This window comes from Bubalus kerabau, chromosome 1 (assembly GCF_029407905.1).
Source record: "Bubalus kerabau isolate K-KA32 ecotype Philippines breed swamp buffalo chromosome 1, PCC_UOA_SB_1v2, whole genome shotgun sequence".
NCBI lineage: Eukaryota > Metazoa > Chordata > Mammalia > Artiodactyla > Bovidae > Bubalus > Bubalus kerabau.
In genome coordinates this window covers 241,065,712-241,092,329 of record NC_073624.1, presented here as the reverse complement: position 1 = coordinate 241,092,329, position 26,618 = coordinate 241,065,712, and the positions used below count along the sequence as shown (strand labels likewise).

Below are 26,618 nucleotides of genomic sequence, written 5' to 3'. Positions count from 1 at the left end.
TTGAACTTGATAAAAAATGATGGCAAGGAGATTTGGATTAAGTACAACATCTGAATGGAGCACCATTTCCCTGAGAGCAACCACCACCACTATCCAAGCACACAGATTCAGAAGCCCCAACAGCAGCTGAGATCTTCATTTCAAAGGCAAGCACACAAGAAGTATATACTGTTTCTGTGGCCAAGGTAGGTTTGAATTTTCTCCACGTATCTACCAATACAGGATAAACTGACTGAACTATCCATTCAAAAAATGCTTTCACTAAGATGACTACTGCACAGTACACCTCCGAGAAAGACCCAGAGCTTCTCATTTAGCAGCCCCAGAAGCGTGCATGTGCACAAGTACACACCTGACTGAGAGCCTCTGTATTTGCTGTCTAGCTGAACTAATAGGCTTTCCACGTGACTCAGTGGTAAAGAATCCACCTGCCAAAGCAGGAGACAAAGGTTCAATCCCTGGGTCAGGAAGAGCCCCTGGAGAATGAAATGGCAACCCACTTCAGTATTCTTTGCCTGGGAACCCCATGGTCGAAGGAGCCTGGTGGGCTACAGTCCATGCGGTCACAAAAGAGTCAGTCACAACTCAGCAGCTAAACAACAGCTGAGGTAATGCTCTTGTATGTTAACATGTACAAGACCAAAAAGCTGTACCTTTGCTGCAGTCACTGATGGCCATCTCTTTCTTGTCCTAAAAGGAAATAGATCATTAATATGTGTCACCCTAATTCTGTCTCAACAGCTTAAAGGCTCAATGACATAAACTGATCATTAATAATTGCTTACAGAGATAGATGCATGCTCTTTAAGGAAATCACACCAAAACATGCATGCCACTTCCAAGCTAAAATTCAAACTATGCTGACAGCTGACTTGAAAGTCTCCTGGCAACAAATTATTCAAGGAACTTCCTCCTGAAGTATCTTTATTTAAAGACTGCTGCAATTGGCCTCTGACATTTTACATTAGAATGTTGATAGTGAGAAAACTCTGATCAATAAACAGGACAAATGACTGATACATGAATAACTGAATGAGTAACCTTCCTCTTTGGTGAACTGTTACATATCACACCCAAAGTGGTATTTTCCAGAAAGTACAGAGGTGGTCCATATACAGATAGAGCATGGCTTGTCATGTAGTCTCAGTTATGAACCTTAATTGATTCACTGACCAAACAAAAATACAAAAGAATTTGCCAAATATCTAATTTAATTTGCTGAATTGAGAAGCATGGTGTAGTGAAAAGAACACAGGATTTCAAAAGAACTAGATTCTAGCTTGAGAACCAGATTCTCAAAAGAACTAGATTCTAGCTCTGATATTCATCTGCTATTTAATTTTTCTAGGCTCTAAAATGTCTATTTTTTTCCAAATTGGAAATGTTCTACAATGTTAGATGTTAGTTCAAACAAGTGTTTAATACTTCCATAATGGCCACTATGGCAAATGCCACATACTTTGTAGAATATTTTAAAGCACTGTCTACCAAATTGAGTTTCAGGATTCAATCAAAAACAGTTCCAGGATGGGGAGTGACTGCTTAATGGGTTTTTCTTAAGGTCATAAAAAATTACTGGAACTGGACATGATGATCATTGCCTAATACTATGAATATATCTAAAAATGGTTAAAATGGTCAATTTTATAGTATGTGTACTTTACCCACAATAAGCAAAAAAAGGTTCCAGAGTTGTCTGGGAAACACTAACGACATTATCTCTTCCAATGTCCAAAACAGCAATTCACATATTAAAAACTCTAACAAGAAGTCCTGCAGTATAGAAAACTCGAAGTCAGTATTTTCCCAACTTTTAGATAACTGTTAAGTCTGAGACACACAATATCATTTTTAAGATTTCTGATATAGGAGTAAATCTCTATAACTTGTGTGTACAGCTGATGTGGTGGTATTCTTTGTGCCCCCAAGTAGCTATTCTTAGAACCTATTTTTGGGGGGACTTTGTTTACTCTTGTGTAGTGAGGCCTAGAGCTGAAACCTGCCCTAACTCCAAGTTTGCCTTTTCCCCCTCCAGACGCGAAACATAAAGCTTGGCCAGGCATACCCAATCAGGGATGCTGAGCCTGCAAACTTGTCTTTCAGAGATTCTTCTTAAAATAGTTAACCCATCACTTCCTTATACTCAGAATAGGCTCCTTAAATCACTTCAGTGCATTCCTGAACGTCTTCAAGTCTGTAATTTTAGAATCTTCTTAAAATATTAAGAATGAAAGTTGAAAGAATAAAACAAACAAAAAGAGCCCAGTAGCAAACTTATCCCTTGTAGAGGTCAGAGTTACAGAGCAAGTCTCTTCTGAGTTCCCCTTGGCTGAGTTCTTTTCAGACAGAAGACTAGCAAGGCCATCCATCTTCCTAACTCAGGAACGAGTTGCTCATACTAGCCTAATGCTAGCCTAAATGGCAACCCACTCCAGTGTTCTTGCCTGGAGAATCCCAGGGACAGAGGAGCCTAGTGGGCTGCCGTCTATGGGGTCGCACAGAGTCAGACACGACTGAAGCGACTTAGCAGCAGCAGCAGCCTAATGCTAGCAATGTCACTAATTTTGGTAATTGTGAGAACAAAGAATCCCAAATTCCAGGAGCCAAACGGGTATGGTGTGTTTTCTCTGACACTGAAGGTGTCCTCGATCTCAATTCACAACGACAATTTCCAGTCTATGAATGTGGCTTGATACCTCCCAGAGGCAAAAGTGAAATCAGAATTTTCCAGCTAAGTGGAAAGACCATTAGTTGTGAATTCTGATCGATGGTAGAACGTATTAATGAATGTTGTTTTAAATAAATCTAAAAATTGTTTTATTTCCCCTAATACAAAATGTCTGTTTGTATATTCTATATGCTCTAGAATTATTCCCTCTCTCGTGTCACATGAATCACTCTAAAAATATTAAAAACTTCACCCTGGACGCTGAATCCAGTAACAAAACATACAAGCCTGGATTAAAATAAAACTTTTTGAATGTCCAAACATTCAAGTGCACCCCCCCACTCTCCGCTTTAAAAACCCTCATCAGTTGACATCAAAATGAAAATGACATAGATACCTGATCAAAACAAACAGAAAACCACTTCACCCAATCTTATGCCTGCTTTGTGGTTGCTTAAAGGTAAAAAAAAAACCTCTACCCTTGTGCTTTGAATATAAGCAGTCTTTAACAAGGGGTACTGTTTTTTTTTCAAGCTCTCACCATTTCAATCCAGCAAGATTTACTAGGTGTCTAAACAGGAATATCAACAAATCACCAATCTAACTTTTAATACCAACAAATATCACTACATTCTCCTCTACTCTACATTCACCCTGCAACATCAGGTTCTCAATCCTTTGGAAATACAAAAATGCTTCTGAATTTTCCCTGACACCTATTTTGCATTTAAGGGTACTTTTCACCCCAACTCTTGGATGCTTCTCCCTATATCCATACTTTCAACAGAAAATCAGAATCTCAGGGATAAGCACCTTGAAGTCCAGTTTCAAGCACTGCTTCCTGTCCCTTCGAGTCTTATCTGAAGTTTCAGAGGCCTGGAATAAGCAGCTGGAGCTATTCTAGGACATGTACTACTTGGCTGTTTGATTCATTAACCTACCCTGGTTTAGTAGAAACTGTGCCAGGCTTCCTTCTGTGAAAGTATTCACTCAGCCACTTTAATAAGGAATATGAATAGTAATCTGACTTAAGTTTTTCAAAATTATGCTTCTATCCTTTTCATGCCCTTTAAATCAGCGAAATATAGGGGTAGGAAAAGAGAGGCAGCGACTTTAAAGCCCCTGTGCTTGTTTCTGGAGAGAAGCTAGCCTACAAACACAGTGCAAGTTCATGTGCTTCTGAAAAAGACAGGGTCCAAGACACATACCTGTTTCATCCTTGCCGCAGCTCTGTTGGAAAACAGAACAGACCGGTCTTTCTGGAAGCAGGAGGGACACGTCTGCAGGGCTCGAGTATAAGAACTTTCGGCTTCTATGTAATCTGAGGATAAGGGAAAATATAAGAAGTCGTTATGATTTTATTTCTGATATCACTGTATTCCAAATGACCTCAGGATGTATAGCTTTCCATTCTATACATTCACCTTTCACTTGGCTTATCAATTTAATAAAGAGTTTTGAAAGGGGATTAGGAAACTGGACAGAGGAAAGAGACTAAAATCTGGAATTAACAGCCCAGGATGAAGAAAAAACTCTATATATTTTTCATTAAAGATATTCTGCTTTCATGGAGTCAACCAGGCTAAAAATGCTTCCATGAAATGTCTGGAGAGACATTTTATAGAGCTAAAAGCAACTATGTTAAAAACCAGTAGTTGACTAAATACCTTAGAGAGAAAATGGTGATCAACTCATACATTCATTGCCACATACAGAATTATAGTTAGGATACTAAAAGATAATTGCCTAGTCACTCCTTTCTCAGGTTTGAAATATTTAATACTAAAATATAAAGAGATAAAACTTGCAGAGAACCTTTAGTTCTCTTAGAAAAAAGAAGTGATAATTGATAAATCATGATAAAAAAAAAATTTTTTTTAATCTAAAAATAACAAAAGGAAGATGTTACTACTCCTAGATATCCAAAGCATACATACTCTGAGATGCGACAAATTTGATAAAAAGATCAAACAGTTCTCCCAAATTATAAAAATGAACCTCAATTATCCCTAAGCAAATACAAGAAATGAAGAAGGACCATCTCTCTAGTTAAGGCATCTACAGAAAAAGGAACCTGAAAGAGCAACTCAAGTGTAAGCAAAACCCTTTTCTAGGCAGCACAGGACGCAGTGGGCCAGTATTCACAGCACTGTCACAAAGTGAGGAACTGAGACCCTCCTTTTGCAGCAATGCAGCAAATAGCCTTTTAACATTCCAGATCAGAGTTTCCCAAAGCAAAAACTCAAAGAGCTTTGTTCTTCAGTATTGTTAGCAGTTCAGATCTGCTAGCTGTTTCCAAACATTCTTCAGTGTTTCTTCACAGACTCTACAAAAGAATGAGTCAAGACAGCCAGCATCAGTGCTGAAAAACACATCTTACCTCCCTTCTTAAACTGCTCATTTCCCTCCTCCTTTAGTCTAGAGCTCTCTTCTCTCCTTCTCTGAAAAAGATCAGAGAATGACATAAATACAGTATTATGATAAGTGAACAGAAAGGCCAGCTTTCATTACACATTAGGCTATTCAACGGGCAGCAGCTTGACTTTTGAGAACTGGGTCAGTTTTATCTAAATCTCAAACACACAGAAAAAAAACACATGACCATCTGGCTAAACATCCAGTGAATTCTTGACACTAAAAAGACAAAACCCAGGTTTTCTTTGTTTCCGGCTTTTGCATGGACAGTAATTTCCATTTACTAAAAATGAAACTAATATACCCACTGGTATGCTTACCTTTATAAATTAAAATTCTAGATCTGCTACTTATTAATTGTAGATGATCTTGGACAAGTTTCAGATCTTTCTGGGCATTAATTTCTTCATCTAAAAATTAAGGCTAATAGATTTATGGGTTAATGTGATAATGTATGTACAGTTTCCAATCCACTGGTGAATAAGGGTTCAAAAATTAGCTATTATTTTTCTGTAAAATAAATAGTGTAATACTTATTTAGCTACAACTGCACTCTGTGTCATGATGCAGACATAGAGAGGCTGGCAGAGTGCACTATGGGGGATGAGTCTTATTTGCAGGGTCAGGCGGTATGCTGCTAGCAGGCTAACACAGGGGAATTTGAAGAAACCCAGAGGAATCTCTCTTCCTAGCCTCTTCTATCAACAGAAATTCACACAGATGGTAGAGCACTCATGGGACTCAAAGGCAGAGTGAATGTTAGTCTGTGGAGCCAAAAAGACACGTGCCGAGCCCGTGTGCTCTCAGCCCTGAACACCTCAGCGAGTTGGCCGGCATAAGCAGAGCTAGCATGCCACTTTTGACAGCATTAAAAAAAAATAGAGAATCTCCAAAAATCTCTTCCTTCATTCTTGAAGTTTCTGACTCAATAAAAACTCCAATGGGAGGAAACAAAATTAGCAGACTTTTTCATCGACAATACAAGCTGACATTCTAAACAGTTGGTACTCTAAATATTAGGAACCAAATTAAAAAAATATAATGCTTCTGGAGAAGATCTGTAAATGAGCTGCTGAGATCTGGGTGCTTTCCAAATACCTTATTACTATACTCTGAAAGAAAAAGAACACTTGATGAATCTCAATAAAGAAACTAAGAAATAGGTATAAACAGAATCTAATTTTTACGACATCTATTATAGGCCAGATGTTCAGCAGACAATAATAATTCATTTATAACATATCTGAAGAAGGCCTATTCCAAGGGAATACAGGAAAAAATAAGATGGGTAGTGGTGATGACAATCAAAATATAAAAATGTGGCCACATTTACCTACAACCACCCAGAGGAAGGTGCCTGAACTGTAATATTCTCTATTGAACTGATTAGTATTTTTGTTGTTTAGTTGCTAAGTCATGTCTGACTCTTGCGAACCCATGGACAGTAGCTCGCCAGGCTCCTCTGTCCATTATTGCCCAGGCAAGGATACTGGAGTGGGTTGCCACTTTCTCCTCCAGGAAATCTTCCCAACCCAGGGATCAAACTCACGTCTTCTTGCATTGGCAGGCAGATTCTTTACCACTGAGCCATTTGGGAAGCCCGGTTAGGATTTCTGGAGGCAAGCAAAAGGACTATCTCGGGCAAAAAAGAAAAAAAAAATTTTTTTTTTTTTTTTTTAGGCAGAGGAAACTCTTTATTAGAGTAACAAGGTCCTAACATATCATCATTCTCAGTATTAATAGTATTCATTGCTATTTAGAAAATTCTCTGGGGACTGGGGCCTCTCATAGTCTTAGGTATTGCCCTGGAGAATGAACTTACTAACCTTTCCCAAGGTATTCTTGTAGTAGTTTTTTACTGGAAAGCTACCGTGGGGCTCACACGATCACGGGGAGGCCTAAAACATGGGCTTATAAAACAGACAGGACTCAAGGCAACTCTGAAGTCAAAAAGCTAAAAAATATTGATGTGTCTTCTAGGAGAAAAGTCTTGCCAAGATAGGGCTGTAATAACAGCCAACAGACCCTAACCATTCCCCTTTCTTTGTCCTAATTTAGATTTAAAGTTTCGATCAGAAGCATCCAATGAGCCAAGCGTAGTCACATGCCTTGGCTGTCAAGAGACCAGAGTGAACACAGGGGACTGACCAGCACTCAACAAGGGGAATTTTCTCCACATAAGAAAGGGAATCGCTGGAAGCAAAGAAAACCCCACAAAGAATCCAGTTAAAAGTTATTTCAACTCCAAATAGACAAAGTGATCTGGAGAAACAAAGTTGGAGGCATCACGCTCCCTGATTTCAACCTACACTTTCAAAGCTCTAGTAATAAAAATGGTATGGTATTGGTATAAAAATAGACACACTGATCACTGAGACAGAATAGAGAGCCCAGGAATAAACCCACACACATACGGTCAATTAATTTATGATAAAGGAGCCACTAATATATAATGGGGAAAGGACAGTCTCTTCAGTAAGTGGTGCTGGGAAAACTGGACAGCCACATGCAGAAGAATGAAAACAAACCACTGTGTTACACCACACACACAAGTTGACTCAAAATGGATTAAAGACTTGAATGTAAGACCTGAAACCATAATACTCCTAGAAGAAAACAAAGGTGGTAAGCTTCTTGAAGTAAGTCTTGGTGATGATTTTCTGAATCTGATACCCAAAGCAAAAATAACCAAGTGGGACCACATCAGACTAAAGAGCTTCTGCACAGCAAAGGAAACCATCAACAAAATGAATGGAAGAAAATAGTTATAAATCATCTACTTGATAAGGGGGTAATCTAAAATACAAAAAGAACTCATACAACTTAAAAGCAAAAACGCCCCAACCTTATTAAAAAGTGGGTCAAGATCTGAATGGACATTTTTCCAAAGACGACATACATGGTGAACATGAAAAGATGTTCAACATCATTAATCAGCAGGGAAATGCAAGTCAAAACTACAATGAGATATCATTTCACACCTGTTAGAATAACTATCATCGAAAGACAAGAAATAACCAGTGCTGGCAAGAATGTGGAGAAAAGAAAACCCCTGTGCACTGCTGGTAGGAATGTAAATTGTGAAGCCACTATGGAAAACAATATGGACATTTCTTTTTTTTTGGACATTTCTTAAAAACTTAAAAAAGAACTACCATATGATTCAGCAAGTCCACTTTTGGGTGTTTATCTGAAGAAAATGAAAGCACTAACTCAAAAAGATGGCTGTATCCCCATGTTCAACTGCAACATTATATGCAATAGCCAAGATATGGAAACAACTGAAATGGCCATCAGTGAACAAATGGATAGGGAATTCCCTGGCTTTCCAGTGGTTAAGAATCCACCAGCCAATCCAGGGGACACAGGTTCAATCCCTGGTCCAGGAAGATCCCATACACCATGGGGCAACTAAGCCCACGTGCTGCAACTACCGCGGGCGGGCCTACGTGCCTAGATCCTGCGCTCTGCAGCAAGGGAAGCCACTGCAATGAGAAGCCCACCCACCACAGCAAAGAGCAGCCCCTGCTCACCACAATGAGAGAAAGCCTGCACGTGGCAAAGAACACCCAACACAGCCAAAGACAGAAGAAACATACCTCAAAAAAAAAAAAAAGGACGAATGGATAAAGAAACTGCGGTTATACACACACAAAGGAATATTATTTAGCCATAAACAGAATGACATCTTAGACAAAAAAGACAAAAGAAAAAAAGGAATGACATCTTGCTATCTGCCACAACATGGATAGACCTCGAGGGTATTATGCTAAGGGAAATAAATCAGAGAAAGACAAGCACCATATGCTCTCTCTTATATGCAGAATCTAAACAAATTATGAAACAAAAAACACCAAGCTCAAAGGTTGGGGCAGGAGGGTATGTGGAGAAATGGGTGGGGGAAAAAAAAACACTTAAAAATTCTAAAATAATTTCAATTAGGGCAAAATGAAAACCCTATAAATAGAGGTGACTTCAATCAATCTTAAATTCACACAAACACAACCAACCATATATCACTGGCTAATAAAGTTCTAACAGTGAAATGAAAAATTGGTTTCACATTAGAAAATATATTAATGCAGGGTAGCATATTAATGAATTAAGAGAAAATTATAGGATCACATGAATAAATGCATCACAGGTCTGTAATATATTTTTTTAAAACAGTACTATCAAAAATAAAAATTCTTCAGGGAAGGGCGGTTCATTAAGTTATGAAGAGTTCAATGCCCATCCATCAACAATTTCAATCTCTCTAATTTTAAGCTACTTTCTGATCTATAATCTGTTCTCCAATGCCAACTTACCAGGAATGTTTTATGAACACAGATCAGTCATTCAGACTGCCAGATCAGGCTCTCGTGAAGAGTGTGTTTTAAGAGTTTAATCATTATTTGGTAAATTGAGAACATTAATATTCCAACAAGAAAAGCCTAGATCCAAAGTACACCCAGAAGGAATTACTGACAGGGGCCAGCCTGAGCAGGCAGCCTGAGAGAAGTTCACTGTGTTGTTACAACTGGGCCTAAAAGTTGAACTGGCCAAGAGGCTCTGGAACATACTACAGACGCCAATTATTCTAAGGAAGGCGTTTTATTTTTTTGGTCTGATAAATCACAACTCAGTGACCCATTAAGTAATAAACACTGGAAAAGAGCTGCTGCTTTCACAGATTGTGTTAAATTGAGGATTAATGCAATTATCAATATCATGCTGAATATCTCCTTGGCAACAGCTAAAAATAGCACTTTGAAAAGAACGCTGCACTGTCTCCCGGCTGTGCCAGGAGACTAACTTGATCCTAGTACAAAGACTAGGATTTATTCTGCCGCCGGAACACATTCTTTAACCCGAGGATGGCACGCACACTGTGAAATGCTGTGGAATCCAAGGACAGACTCCACAGTGCATAGTCTTACTCAGCCTGCCAAGTGCCAAGAGCATCACACATAAGTGAACTGGCAGGGCTGGTGTCCTGCGGCATTACTGGGTGCAAATCTTCCAGGTTCTGGTCTAATGTGGTTAGGGGCCCTCTCACATGCCTCCAGATTCTGGGGAGGCCGCATGGGGTAACATCTGTTCTAGAATTTTGTTTCCTTAAGAATGGGAACCAAAGAAATTTTACAGGACTCTAAACTCAGTAGACCTCCCCATCACTGAGAGCTCAGGGGGAAATAATGACATTATTTTGTATTGTGAATCATCACAGGAGCTGTCATGGAAAACCTCAAAAACACAATGCCCTTGATGAAGGGAGTTTATTTCAACAGTTATCACTGCAACTGCCAACTTTTCAGCCTGTTATTCAGTTCACTATAAACTCTACCAGTACAGATTTCACTGCTTGACATCTGCTATCATACACATTAGAGCTCTACTCATCGGCTTCCCAAGACAATTCTGAGAGATACGCATGTAGGTATTAACCTATTTTACAGGTTAGAAAAAAAAAAAAAAATTCAAGATTCAGAGATCTTTTATTTTTTGCAACAAACTTCTATTCCAACCTACTCAGTCTTATCTCCCATTACTACACAAGTCCTTTCTTCTAAATAGTTGGATCTCTTATTCTTCATTCCATTCTTTTGCTTATGCACCCACCTTGGAAATGCCATTGTTTTTCTTCCAGATTTTCCTTTCAACTGCCCAAACCAAATTTTGCTGTTTTCCAAGTCTAACACAAACCAGACCTCTTCCCCAGGACTACCTTCACTTCCTTCCCCACATGATCTTCCTCTGAATGTAAACTGTACAAAACGCCTCTAACTGGGCAATTCATTCTACCTCGGGTTATTTTTAAAAATTATAAGAGAATTTTTTAAAAAAGCACTGCAGAAAGTCTAGATGGTTACAAAATGCTTAGATGGTTTCATGAGTTGAAGAACATTGCACATTCCTTAGGCCTGGGCAAAATAGGCCAGTCAAGCGCCTCCTCTGACTGCACTCTTCCTCCTGTGGGGCCCCTTTAGGCCATACTCCAGATTTCTTACCCAAGACTTCTTAGCCCACTCTCAGGATCTGCAGGAGTCTTTGCCTGGATCTATCCCCCTAAGGGTAAGCTTTGCTGCAGGCATACATTATATTCCAAGTGCAATAGTTTGTACTCTACCTTTCCTGTACCTGGAATCAGTCATTTTTTCAAAACCAAGATCTAGGTGTTATGAGGGAGTCATTGCTTTTAGGTCCTCTCAGTGAAGAGATTCATGAAACTACATCTTAAATAAAACAGAAATCCCAGGAGTAAATACAGAAATAAAACAGAAATCCCAGTAACAGCAAAATACTTAACTCATTTTGCTCTATCCAACAATAAACAAAAATTTCAAATACTATGTGACTATTACTACTTATTATCTACTACATAAAGTTCAAGATCTCATTTTTTTCCAACTTTAGAATATATTCTACTAAGGATATACACCCAGAGTATTATGTCCAAATTTACTGAAATTACCTTCTCTATGTAATTAACTTGAAATAGTTATGCTAACATGTAATCAATTTGATATAGTTACAGCAATTTGTTTCTGTTTGTAATCCATTTTAAGGGTTAATTTCCCTTATCCTTTCTGATTTAATTTTAACATTTGAAAGTGTAAAATACTTGCACAGTTCAAAACAATACTAAATGAGACTTCTGATGTGGCTAAACGAGGTTTCCAAACCCTCTAAGAGCAACTACAAAACGACAAAAAGATCAGACACAACCATTTCAGTGTCCTGGAAATGGATCACAGGCTTACGACAAATTGAACAATGCTTATTTATGAAAAAACTATTGAACTTCAGGAAATCACCATGAAAATCCCTGGCATACTTCCTAGGGACTGCTCCCTTTCTTCCTCCCATCATTCAGTGTGGTAATTTTCACACCACAAGGTAGGCTGTGAATAACCAGCAGTTTTACTGCTGGAGGACTGACTTGATTTAAAGAAGGTGAAATAATCCATGCCTCGTGGTGCTGTAATCTGAGAGCCAAGCAAATGGGGAAAGCCAGGGGTTCTACTGATCTGTGATTGCAGTCCTGGTTGGGCAAAGACAAAGGTAAAAAAGCCATGGGAGAGAAAAATGTAATGGGAAGATAAAAAGACAGAGTCATAGAGACACTTAACAAGCGTTTCAAATATCCTGGCTGACTGGAGTTGGTGTGCACGCTCGAGAAGGATGCAACTATTCACGCATCCTTGTTTTATCAGAAGCCTGTGCACATGCACTAAGGAAACACAAGAGGTGCAGACCTGAAGACTATCTAAACCTGGAATATACTTGTGAATTCACATACAGATCCACTGATAGTAAGTGGAAGCCATATTGGTTTGATATGTTTGAATATAATCTCTGACCAGTATTGGATGGCCACTACACTGTGTGGAAACAGACACAACCTCAAGAAAGCCAGAATTAAAAAAAAAAAAAAAACAAGAACAAAAACAAAAACCAACTAAACAGAGCCATCAGTGGCCACACATCCCAGAGGAAATGAATCACACAGCTAAGTCCAGGTAAGTCCAGATAAATTACTACACATATAAGCAGACAGGCAAAATAGCAACAACAAAAATAACTGGGGCATGGGGGAGGGTCAGACTTTACAGTTGCAACAATATTACTTAAAATACCCAGATTCATCAACAACAAAATAATTGTAAGACAGGCAAAGAGAAAGTCTGACCACAATCAGGAAAAAGCAGCAGCTGACAGAAATATCTGATTATACAGGGATACTAGATCTAACCCACAAAAAGTGGCTATAGAAGGGAGGAATCAAGATGGCAGAGCAGGAGAACACGGAGTTCATCTCTCCCCACAAATACATCAAGAATACAACTACGAATGGAACAGTTCTCACAGAGTACCCGCAGAAAGCCAGCAGAGGACCTTGGACACCTGAAGGACAAACAAGATCCCCACAGGAGGGGCAAGACAGAGGAAAGAGAGGAAGCAGCACAGGACCTGCACTCCTGGGGAGGGGTGAGGAGCTGAAGGAAAAGAAAAAGTCCCGCACCTGGGGAAGCCCCCTCACCAGCAGGGAGATCAGCAGGGTCAAAAAGGACCTCTGGGGGCTTGGAGCAGCGTGCAGCAACTGGTCGGCGGCAGGCAGGACAGAGTGAGACCTACCCGGATGGTGTGTGCCACAGCCCCATGCACCCCAGCCTGAAGTGTGGGTCTGCTAGTGTGGATGGGGGCTGGGGGCTGGAAGGTGGGGTTTGGAGAACAGACCCGGGTAGAGGACTGCTGTTGGCTATGAAGAAACAGCGTGTAGGGATGGGAGCAAGGAAGTCCACAACCAGGAACCGGGAATGCCTGTGGAAGAAGCCTGGGCCTCCATAGAAATGAAGCTCCATGGTTGAGCAGTGCACGGCGGGCGCGGCCTCCACTGCAGCCTCTCCCCCTCACCCTGGCCCCTGCCACCACGGGCACTAGGAGGAGTGGCTTGCCCACCACCTGTGGGCAGACTCATAAACCCGGGTTTTTGTACATTGGCTCCATTCTGCCTGGGCAGGCTCATGTGCCCTGGAGGAGCCTCAGGAGAAGACACCAGCTAGGGAGTGCACATGGAGAAGCGGGCTGACACCCCAGCTGAGTCCCAGGAGCCATGCGACTGAGAGAGAAGAGATGATATCTCTGCTCATGGCTGTGCAAACTGTGGATTTACATCCGTGCTGCCCATTCTGTAAATTCAGCACCTACAGAACATCCCAATAGACAATGAGTGCTCTCAAAGCTAAGATGGGTCCAGCTTTAGAGCTGTGGGCTTTGTGGGCAGATACACAAGGGGGCTGGGCCAGGCCAGAGGCTGAGCTGCTGCCATAGCTACCACAGCAGGTCCAGGGGCATGGCTACTACAGTGCTGAGACCCACCTTCAGTGAATCTGTGCTGGTGGCCTGGTGAAAATAATGCTTGAGAGACACCAGGGCCAACCACAGGCCTACCCAGGGTTACGATAGGGCTGAGAGCAGTGCTGACAACGGTGTAACCCGTGAGCCAGCACAACGGTGAAACGTGACACGACAGAGCACACACACAGGTGAACAGCTCCAAGGGAGGCACTCAGGGACCTCTCCCGTGGGAGTGCTCCAATCCCACCTATCCTGCACCACAGCTCAGAATCGTACCTCAGAAACACCTCCGGGGGCTTCTACTCCAATAGCAAGGGAGCAGATCCCGCCCCTGACAGGGCAGTGCAACCACAGAGCAAAGGGGAGGTCCCACTCAATATCCAGTGCAAGCCCTGGTCACCACAACATCAGTCTGCCTAAAGCTGTACTGAGTTTACAGCCACCTCAAAACATACTCCTTGACACGGCCCTACCCACCAGAGGGACAAGACCCAGCAGGGGGCAGTCACTAGAGGCAAGAGGAACTACTCTCCTGCACCCTGTGGAAAGGAGACCACAAACACAGAAAGCTACACAAAATGACATGGCAAGAGAAATACGTTTCAGACAAAGGAACAAGATAAAACCCCACAAGAACAACTAAATAAAGAAGAGATAGGCAATCCACCCGAAAAGGAATTCAGAGTAATGATAGTAAAGATGATATGAAATCTTGGAAAAAGAATGGAGGAATAGACCAAGAAGATACAAGAAATTGTTAACAAAGGGCTATAAGATTTAAAATACAAATAGAGATGAACAGTATAGTAACTGAAATGAAAACTAAATTAGAAGGAATCAATAGCAGAAAAACTGAGGCAGAACAAATAAGTGAGCTGGAAGACAGAGTGGTGGAAATTATCACCACAGAACAGAATAAAGAAAAAAGAATGAAAAGAAATGAGGACAATCTCAGAGACCTCCGGGAGAACATTAAATGCACCACATTCACATTTTAGGGGTCCCAGAAGGAGAAGAGAAAGGCCTGGAAAAAATATTTGATGAGATTTTAGCTGAAAACTTCCCTAATACGAGAAAGAAAACACTCAAGTCCAGGAAGCACAGATATTACTATATAGGATGAACCCAAGAAGGAACACATCAAGACACATATTAACCAAACTAACAAAAATTAGACACGAAGAAAAACATTAACAGTAACAAATAACTTTAACATACAAGGGAATCCCCATAGTTATCAGCTATTTTTCAGAAGAAACTTTGCTGAAAAGAATGGCATGACATATTAAAAGTGATGAAAGGGAAAAATCTAAACCAAGAATACTCTCAGCAAAGCTCTCATTCATATTTGACAGAGAAATCAAAAGCTTTACAGACAAGCAGAGGCTAAGAGAATTCAGCATCACCAAACTGGCTTTACAACAAATGATAAAAAGGAACTTTTCTAGGCAGGGGTTGGGGGGGGTGAGGGGAGAAAGGAAGGAAAAAGAAAAAGACCATAACTAGAAACAAGAAAATCACAAGTGGGAAAGCTCACCAATAAAGGCAAATAAACAGTAAATGTAAAAACTCATCCATACAAGTAAGATATTAAAACCAGCAACTGTGAGATGAGACTACAATTGCAGGAAGTGGGAAATGCATTTGAAAATAAAAGTCCAGTAACTTAAAAACAACCTTGTATAGTTGGCTTAAAACTCAACATTCAGAAAACTAAGATCATGGCATCTGGTCCCATCACTTCATGGGAAATAGATGGGGAAAAGTGGAAACAGTGTCCAACTTTATTTTTTTGGGCTCCAAAATCACTGCAGATGGTGACTGAAGCCATGAAATTAAAAGATGCTTGCTCCTTGGAAGAAAAGTTATGACCAACCGAGATAGCATATTCAAAAGCAGAGACATTACTTTGCCAACAAAGGTCCATTTAGTCAAAGCTATGGTTTTTCCAGTACTCATGTATGGATGTGAGTTGGACTATAAGGAAAGCTGAGTGCCGAAGAATTGATGCTTTTGAACCGTGGTGTTGGAGAAGACTCTTGAGAGTCCCTTGGACTGCAAGGAGATCCAACCAGTCCATCCTAAAGGAGATCAGTCCTGAATATTCACTGGAAGGGCTTATGCTGAAGCTGAAACTCTAATACTTTGGCCACCTGATGTGAAGAACTGACTGATTTGAAAAGACCCTGATGCTGGGAAAGACTGAAGGCAGGAGGAGAAGGGGATGACAGAGAATGAGATGGTTGGATGGCATCACCGACTCAATGGACATAAGTCTGAGTAAACTCCGGGAGCTGGTGATGGACAGGGAGGCCTGGGTGCTGCAGTCCATGGGGTTGCAAAGAGTCGGATATGACTGAGCGACTGAACTGAACTGATCTGATATAGACTGCTATATCATAACCTCATGGGAACTACAAACCAAGAAACTACAACACACACAAAAAAGGAAATGCAGCCCAAACACAACTCTAAATAAAGATAATCCTCAAGTCACAAAAGAACAAAAGGGGAAGGGGAAAAAAAAGACCTAACAAAATCTAGTTGAAAATGATTCACAAAATGGTAGTTAAGAATTCAGATAGATAATTACCTTAAATGTAAACATTAAATGCTCCAACCAAAAGATTTAGAACAGCTGAATATATACAAAAATGAGACTTGTGTACAGGGTGCCTATAAGAGACCCAATTCAGATCCAGGAACACAAACAGACTGAAAGTGAGGGGATGGAAAAATGTATTCTGTGCAAATAGAATCAAAAGAAAGCTGAAGTAGCAATACTCACATCAGATAAAACAGGCTTTTTAAAAAAAGACTGTTAAAAGAGACAAGGAAGGACACTCCGTAATGATCAAGGGATCAATCCAAGATGATGATTTAACAACTATAAATATATATACACTGAACCTAGTTGCACCTCAATATGTAAGGCAAATGCTAACAGTCATAAAAGGGGAAACAGATAGTAATAGTGGGGGACTTTAACATCCCACTAACACTAATGGACAGATCATCCAGACAGAAAATCAATAAGGAAACACAGGCCTTAAATGACACATTAAGCGAGACAGACAATTGATATTCATAGAAAAATTCATCCAAAAGTAGAATATAATTTCTTCTCAAGTGCACATGGAACATTCTCCAAGATATGTCACATCTTGGGCCATAAATCAAGCTTCGGTAAATTTAAGAAAATTGAAATCATATCAAGCATCTTTTCTGACAACACTGAGATTAAAAATAAATTACAGAAAAAAAAACCTGTAAAAAAAAAAAAAGGAAACGTGGACACTAAACAATTTGACACTGAACTACCAACAGATCACTGAAGAAATGACAGGAAATTAAAAAACACCTACACACAAATTATAACGAAAGCATGATGATCCAAAACCTATGCGATACAGCAAAAGCAGTTCTAAGAGGGAAGTTTATGTCAATGCAATCTTACCTTAGGAAACACAAAAAATATCAAACAACACAGCCTTAAACCTAAAGAAAGAAGAACAAACAAAATCCAAAGTTAGTAGAAGGAAAGATATAAAGATCAGAGCAGGCAAATGAAATAGAGATGAAGAAAACAAAGGAAAATATCAACGAAAGTAAAAGCTGGTTCTTTGAAAAGATGTAATTGATAAATCTTCAGCTAGACTTACTAATACAAAAAGGCAGAAGGCTCAAAACAATAAAGTTAGAGATGACAAAGAAGTTACAATAGACATTACAGAAATAGAAAAGATCATAAATTCTTAGAAAGGTACAATCTTCCAAGACTGAACAACAAACAGAAAATATGACCATGTCAATCGTAAGTATTGATATTGAAACTGTGATCAAAACACTTGCAACAAATGTTGACAGGTAAATTCTATCAAACATTTAGAGAAGAGTTAACACCTATACTTCTGAAATGTTTCCAAAAAACTGCGGAGGAAGGAACACCCCTAAGCTCATTCTACGAGTCCACCATTATTCTAAAACCAAATTCAGACAAAGACATCACAAAAGGGAGAAAATTACAGGCCAATATCACTGATGAACACAGATGCAAAAATCCTTAAAATATTAGCAAATCAAATCCAACAATACATTAGAAGGATCATACACCATGATCAAATGGGATTTACCCCAGGGATGCAAGGATTCTTCAACATATGCTAATCAATCAGTGTGATACACCACATTAACAAACTCAAGAAGAAAAACCATACGGTCATCTCAATAGATGCAGAAAGAGAATTTGACAAAATTCAAAAAACCATTTATCACTAAAAAAAAAAAATCTCCAGAAAGTGGGTACAGAGAACCCATCTCAGCAAAATGAAGGCCATATATGACAAACCCACAGCTAACATCACTCTCAATGGTGAAAAATTTAGATCATTCAGGTGGCACAAGTGGTAAAGAAACTGCCTGTCAATGCAGGAGATGCAAGAAATGCAGGTTTGATCTCTGGGTCATGAAGAGCCCCTGGAGAAGGAAATGGCAAACCACTCTTATTTCTTGCCTGGAAAATTCCATGGAGAGAGGAGCCTGACGGGGAGCCCACGGGAGGGCAAAGAGTTAAGACAGGACAGCACACACACACCACGCATTCTAAGACCAGGAACAAGCACGTCTGCTCTTCCCCCTTCTATTCAACACAGTTTTGGATGTCCTACCCACGGCAATTGGAGAAGGCAATGGCAACCCACTCCAGTACTCTTGCCTTGAAAATCCCACGGACAGAGGAGCCTGGTAGGCTGCAGTCCATGGGGTTGTGACGAGTCGGACATGACTGAGCAACTTCACTTTCACTTTTCACTTTCATGCATTGGAGAAGGAAATGGCAACCCACTCCAGTGTTCTTGCCTGGAGAATCCCAGGGACAGGGGAGCCTGGTGGGCTGCCGTCTATGGGGTCACACAGAGTCGGACACGACTGAAGCGACTTAGTAGTAGCCATGGCAATCAGAGAAGAAAAAGAAATAAAAGAAATTCAAATTGGATAAGAAGTAAAATTGTCATTGTTTGTACATAACATGATACTATCCACAGCAAATCCTAAAGATGCCATCAGAAAACTATTAGAGCTCATCAAGGAATCTGGTAAAGCCACAGGATACAAAATTAATATACAGAAATCTCTTGCATTTCTATAAACTAACAACAAAAGATCAGAAAGAGAATTAAGGAAACAATCCCATTTACCATCACATCAAGAATAAAATACCTAGTAATAAGCCTACCTAAGGAGGCAAAAAGACCTGTACTCAGAAAACTACAAGATGCTGATGAAAGAAATCAAAGATGACACAGATGGAAAAATATATAGTGTTCTTGGATTGGAAGAGTCAATACTGTCAAAATGACTATACTATCCACAGCAATCTACAGATTCAATGCAATCCCTATCAAATTACTGACGACATTTTTCACAGAATTAGCTAACAAAAATTTTAGGGATTTGTATGGAAACACAAACGACCCTGAATAGCCAAAGCAATCGTGAGAAAGAAAAATGGGAGTTAGAGGAATCAGGCTCCCTGACTGCAGACTATACTACAAAACCACGGTCATCAAAACAATGCAGTACAGGCACAAAAACAGAAATAAAGATCAGTGCAACAGGACAGAAAATCCAGAGATAAACCCACTCACCTATTTTCAACTAATCTGTGATAAAGGAGGCAAGACCATACAATGCAGAAAACATGGTCTCTTCAATAAGTGGTGCTAGGAAAACTGGACAGCTATATGTAAAATAGTGGAAATTAGAACCCTCCCTAACACCATAGACAAAAATGAAAAGGATTAAAGACCTAAAAGTAAGGCTGGAAACTATAAAACTCTTAGAGGAAAACATAGGCTCAACATAAGTCACAGCAATATCTTTTTTGATCCACCTCTTACAGTAATGAAAATAAAAATAAACAAATGAGACCTAATTAAACTTTAAGTTTTCTACAGCAAAGGAAATCATAAATAAAACGAAAAGACAATTCACAGAATGAGAATATTTTTAATCAATGCAATTGACAAGGGGTTAATCTCCAAAACATACAAACAATTCATGCAGTTCAAAATAAACAAACAAAACACAAACAACCCAATAAAAAATGGGTGAAATATATAGACATTTTTCTAAAGAAGATATACAGATAGCCAAAAAGCATGTGAAAAGATGCTCAACATCATTAATTACTAGAGAAATGCAAATCAAAACTACAGTGAGATATCACTTTACACTGGTCAGAATGGCCATCATCAAAAGATTATATTAACTGAAGTTAAGTCAGACAAATATCATATGAAATCACTGATATGTGAAATCTAATAAAAAAAATGATACAAATGAACCTACTTACAAAACAGAACAGACCCACCGATCTCAAAATCAAATTTATGGTTACCAAAGGAAAAACACAGGGAGGAAGTGATAAATTGGGAGATTAGGATTAACATACACACACTACTAAATACAAAGTAGATAACTAATAAAGACTGACTATTGCACAGGGAACTCTTACTCAATATTCTGTGGTGACATATGAGAAAAGAATTTGAAAAAGAATGGAGATACACACACACACACACACACCTGATTCACTTTGCTGTATATATGCACTAACCAAATTATAAATCAACTACACTCCAATATAAATTTCTAAAATTTTAAGATGATAAAAAATTAAAAAAGTTATAAATAATTTGTTGCAAAAACTAAAAGGAGTATGTTTAAAAACTTAAATGAGCATGATGACAATGATTTAAAAAAACAGAACCATGAAAAAAGGACAGACATTATTTACAAAGAAAAACAAAATGAAAACAAAGATGAAAGAGTCAATAACTGAAATAAAATATTCACAGATGGGCTCAGCAGACTTATATCAGCATAAGGAATAAGTAAACTTGAAGTTAGAGCAATAGACATCCAATCTGAAGAACTAAGGGCGGGAAAAAAAGACGGGGGGTGGGGGGAATGGACCTGTCACAATATATGTGATTAGAGTTCCAGAAATGAGGAGAGACCAGGTATTTGAAAAAGTGACTAAAAATCTCAAAACTGTGATGAAGAGTTAATCTAAAGATCCGAGAAGCTCAGTGAACCCCAAGTACACAGATCCATCTCTTAGAGACACCAGAGTCAAATTTGCTCAAAGACAAAATCTGAAAGCAACAAGATAAAAACAACTTATCAAGTACAGGGGAACAACAAAACTGTCAATATCTGATTTCTCACCAGAAACAATGAAGGGCAGAGGCAGTACAATGACACATTCTAAATGGTAAAAGAAAAAAGACTGTCAATCAAGAATTAGATATTTAAGAAAACCATACTTCAAAATAAAGGCTAAATAAAGACATTCACGATAAAGACAGAGAATTTGCTGCTATCATACCTGCCTTACAAGACATACTAAAGGGAGTCCTTTGGACAAAAAATGACAACAGACAGTAAAAGTTCATGAAGAAATGAAGGGCATTATAAATGGGAAATACACCAAATGCTCTATAAATACGTTATTTTCTCTTTTAGGGCTTCCCTTGTGGCTCAGCTGGTAAAGAACTGCCTGCAATGTGGGAGACCTGGGTTCGATCCCTGGGTTGGGAAGATCCCCCGGAGGAGGGAAAGGCTACCCACTCCCGTATTCTGGCCTGGACATTTCCATGGACTGTATAGTCCATGGGGTTGCAAAGTGTTGGACATGACTGAGCAACTTTCACTTTCAAGAAAATTTAGCTAAGAAACAGATGGCTAAATCAGAAATATTAAAATGGTACAGTAAAAAAAATTATCTAACACAAAAGACTGTAGTAGAAGAAAAAGGAATAAAAAAGACATGAGACATATAGAAGACAAAATGTCTGATATAAATTTAACCATGTCAATAAGCATAATGTGAATGGACTAAACACTAATGAAATGGCAGAGACTGTCAGACTGAAATTAAGAAGATCCAATCACATGCTGTCTCTAAGACACACTTCAGATTCAAACATGCAAACAGGATGAAAGTTTAAGGATATCAAAAATATATGAATCAGTAACCATAAAAGAGAGTGGATGTCTTAGTTTGGGCTGCTATCACAAAAGTATCAAAGACTGGGTTATAACCAACAAGCATTCTGGAGGCTGAAAGTCTAAGATTAAGGGGCTGGCAGATTCAATATCTGGTGAGTGCCTGCTCTCTGGATCCTAAGGGTCTTCTCACTACAGCCTCATGTGACAGAATGGTCAAGGGCTCTTAGATCTCTTATTAGAGCACAAATCTCATTCATGAGTACTCCACCCTCACGACCTAATCATTTTTGAAAGGCTCCATCTCTTAATTCTGTCACATTGGGAGTAAGCGTCTAAGATATAAATTTTGGGAGGATGAAAATATTGTCTATAGCAGTGCCTCTAGAAGTATCAGACTAAATAGTTTTAAAAACAAGAAATATTGCTCGAGACAAGGAACATTTCATGATGATAGGAGAGTCAAGTTAGGAAAATATAATAGCTATAAAAACGGTTATCTACCTAACAGTAAAGTGGTAAAGTTATAAAATACACAAAGAGGACAAACGGCCAGAACCTCAGACGCTTCCCAGGTGTCCCTTCCAAATCTGTAATACCTTCTTTCTCACCCCAGTCCCACATCCCCCAGCAAACACTCAACTTGTTCTTCATAGATTAACTTGAAGAATAATTTATGTATTATTAACTGAGGTTAACATAATTCTAAAAATCTTAAATATTCACTTATGCTTACCACCTTGTGAGAAACGTATCCAGAAAGGACTTCAGAGATCTTAGAGGCTGCTCTAGGCCCCTAAGTATTCTGCAGTCTACACTCCACTGAAGTTTAGCTGCAACTTTGCTAACAACTAACACTGCCTGATTGCTTTCATGTGCTAGTCATTTAATCCTTACAATAACTTTGTGAGAAAGGTAGTATTATTATCCCACCTTATACCAAGTTAAATGATGGAACTAGGACAGATCTGTCTAACCCTTCATGCTTTTAACTACAAGAGTATATTGTCTTTCACTGTATGGAAATAACAAATTGTTTGCAGGAAGAAATAACTGAGCAAGACACAGAAACTGCTGCAGAAAGGTAAAAGCACAGAGCTTACACGTTTCACTGTCCTGAAGAAAAAGTGACTTTAAATTCCCTTGCTACCAAGAATTAGGGCACCTGAAAGATGACACTACTTCAGAACATGTCATCAAGTCAGAGATCTGATCTATAACGATTCTGAGACCTATGTTAAAAATAAACCTCCACCTCACTGTGAATCAGGGACTTGTACCAACTGGTCTTGGGTTTTTCTTCTACAGTTAATCCAAGTTCATTTTCCAGTAAGTTAGCAAAATGGATTCCTTGAAGATGGATGAATTCAATCTGCAAGTACTTATTCTTTGAAAGTGAAAGTCACTCAGTCATGTCCAACTCTTTGCGACCCCACGGACTACACAGTCCATGGAATTCTCCAGGCCAGAATACTGGAGTGGGTAGCGTTTCCCTTCTCTAGGGAATCTTCCCAACCCAGGGACTGAACGCAGGTCTCCCTTATTCTTTGCCCTTACAAATATACAGATGCATGGGATCTTTTATTCTGTTTTCTAGGAAATTATTTTCTTGGGTCATAGGGTAAAATAATTTCACATGACATGGGGCATAGTCCTTTATGAAAGAACTGAAATATTATACTGCAGAAAGCCATCTCCACAGCACGGTTTTATACTTTTAAAATAATTCTCCAGTTATTTTAAAATTTTATTACTACTCAAATCTCTGGTAATCCAGTCTGAGTCTAAATGAGGTTCTAATGCCACTATAACCTAAATTTAAATGATAATCTGACAAACAGGAAGAAGGTAAGCATTTGGGAAAGGAAATGAACTCAGCTGACACTAAAATATAACTAGATCTTCGAGGCAAAGATGGACATTTTGAAACAGTCCTGGGACAAGTTGGTAGTTATTTGAAAAATGAAAAATTTGGATTTCTATGTCACACTACACACAAGAATAAACTCCAACTGGGCTGCAGATCTAAATGTAAAAATCTATAACTACTGGGAAAAAAACAGGTGAATTCCTCTTTAAGCTCGGTGTAGGGAATGGCTTTCTGTAACTCAGAATCCTACAGAATTTCAACTGACACAACTTTAGATATTGGTGTAACCTGGAAAAAATATCAGAAGGTGTTCAACCATTCCCTTATTAATCACAAAACATCCACTCTCCACCAGAGACCCTCTCAATGCAGTGGCTGGCTACGGATATTTGCTATACTTCAGGTCAGTGAACAAAACATAAATACAATAAGCTTGACTTGGAACTTACAAGTTTATATGCCTTCTATCATTATTAAATGATACAAACTTGCATTAAGTACATTAAAAAAAACTTCTCATAATTAAATAATTCTGTAGTGAATATGTGTTTATAGACAACAGGGAGAAAAACAAGAGGTTCACTATCCACAGATTAATTTCCATATTGTAAATCTATCAGCAGCTCTCTGGTTCCCCCTGCAGCTTTGTAAAGTAATTGCTACAAAATAAAAAAGTACAAACTTAAAGCACAGTAAACAGAGATCTGGAGAAGGCAATGGCACCCCACTCCAGTACTCTTGCCTGGAAAATCCCATGGACAGAGGAGCCTGGTAGGCTGCAATCCATGGGATCACGAAGAGTCGGACACGACTGAGCGACTTCACTTTCACTTTTCACTTTCATGCATTGGAGAAGGAAATGGCAACCCACTCCAGTGTTCTTGTCTGGAGAATCCCAGGGATGGGGGAGCCTGGTGGGCTGCCGTCTATGGGGTCGCACAGAGTCGGACACAACTGAAGCAACTTAGCAGCAGCAGCAGCAGCAAACAGAGATCAATCTTATCTGGCTAAAAAAGAGGAATAAAAAAAGTTACATACTTGCTAAAGGGCTGGAAAGTGGAAGCACAGACAAAACTTTCTGCTTCAGCCCTAATTTAGATGGGAAGAGGAATCCCTACACTGAAAAGGCTAGATACACTGACCTACAAATTATCCTAAAGGGAATGGTTTATCATTAAAAAGGAAACAGAAGCTTCAGTTTTGTCTTCTTTGAAATAAGACATCATTTGCTTCACACATTTGCTCTTTCCACAAGTCACTTTTATTAGTCTACTAGGAACTTGGAGGGAGAATCTCTAGATTGAAGCTGTAGTTAGAACCTCTCACTAAGCCTTGTCCTTCTGAGGAAAGACAACTGATCTTCGAAACAGTTTCCTGTTTCTTGACTCAGAAAGTCCCATCTCCCAAAACTCAATTCAACAGAAATAAATTTTCTTATTTTGGTACTGCTTACATTCTGTCCTATTCTTTTAATCTTTTAGAACCCTGAGTGCAAGATCAGGGTAAAAAAATATATATATCCTATTAGTAAGCTCTTCTTCTGATGTTAGATGGAGTCAGTATACTGGTTAGTCAATATTTCTTATTTTGGAAGCTTAGTCATCTGCATCCATCTAGCTCTCTGTCTCCCAAAGTGGAGTCACAGTTCTACCTGAACCAAAATGACATGGAAAATAAGCCACAAGGATTTATTGTATAGCACAGGGAACTACATTCAGTATCTTGTAATAACCCATAAAGAAATATAATTGAGAAAAAGTACAACTGAATCGAATTGATGCTTTTGAACTGTGGTGTTGGAGAAGACTCGAGAGTCCCTTGGACTACAAGGAGATCCAACCAGTCCATCCTAAAGGAGATCAGTCCTGGGTGTTCATTGGAGGGACTGATGTTGAAGCTGAAACTCCAATATTTTGGCCACCTGATGCGAAGAGCTGACTCATTTGAAAAGACCCTGATGCTGGGAAAGATTGAGGGCAGGCGGAGAAGGGGACAACGGAGGATGAGATGGTTGGGTGGCACCACCGACTCAATGGACATGGGTTTGGGTAGACTCTGGGAGCTGGTGATGGACAGGGAGGCCTTGCGTGCTGCAGTTTATGGGGTCGCAAAGAGTCAGACACAACTGAGCTGAACAGCTGCATCACTATGCTGTACACCTGAAATGAACACAACGCTATTAATCAACTAACTTCAATTGTTAACAAAGGAGACTCCTGGCTGCTACCTCACAATTTTGTGGTTGCTTATCAGGGCTTTGCATGGTTAGTAAGTTTCCTGTGATTCTCAGACACAATTCAGTTTGAGAACCACTTATCTACACAATGAGATCTTCCTTAGTAAACAAAAGAAACACTGAATGCCATTTTAACTCTTTCATCTGCAAATAACTTCCAAACGTTTTAGAGTAAAGGACCCTTACTTCCCCTGGTTTAAAATCAGGATCAGAAATCTAAGGTCCCTTCCAGTTCTTAAATTCTAGGATTTTATTTAATCACTTGTCAGTAGCATTCATTAAACTTAATACTGGTAAACGCTATAAAATTAAATATGGCAACCTTAGTTCAAAAGAATGCACATTAGAAATGAAATAAAAGGAAAAGCACAAATCAGAAAGGGTTTTCTCATGAAGTTAACAGAATATGCAGGGCACTAAGTTACTGAAAATTTTCTGGAAGCAATCAAGAGAACTGTTCCTGGTAACCATGCCCACAGTTACAACAACACTGATAAGATTATGAAAACAATGCAATGGGGACTTCCCTGGTGGTCCAATGGATAAGACTCGGTGCTCCCGATCCAAGGGGCCTG

At 39.3% G+C, this 26,618-nt stretch overlaps 1 protein-coding gene across 7 annotated transcripts in view; it reads right to left on the bottom strand.

Moving 5' to 3' along the window:
• The window catches only part of TTC1 (tetratricopeptide repeat domain 1), an 80,781-nt gene that overhangs the window by 14,190 nt on the left and 39,973 nt on the right, over positions 1-26,618 (bottom strand). For all 7 annotated transcript variants that reach the window (XM_055561397.1, XM_055561390.1, XM_055561354.1 and 4 more), the window contains 3 exons: positions 5,049-5,109; positions 3,877-3,989; positions 654-690 (listed from right to left, as the gene is read on the bottom strand). In XM_055561397.1, coding sequence (XP_055417372.1) covers positions 654-690; positions 3,877-3,989; positions 5,049-5,109 — 211 coding nt within the window. The remainder of the gene's footprint in view (positions 1-653; positions 691-3,876; positions 3,990-5,048; positions 5,110-26,618) is intronic.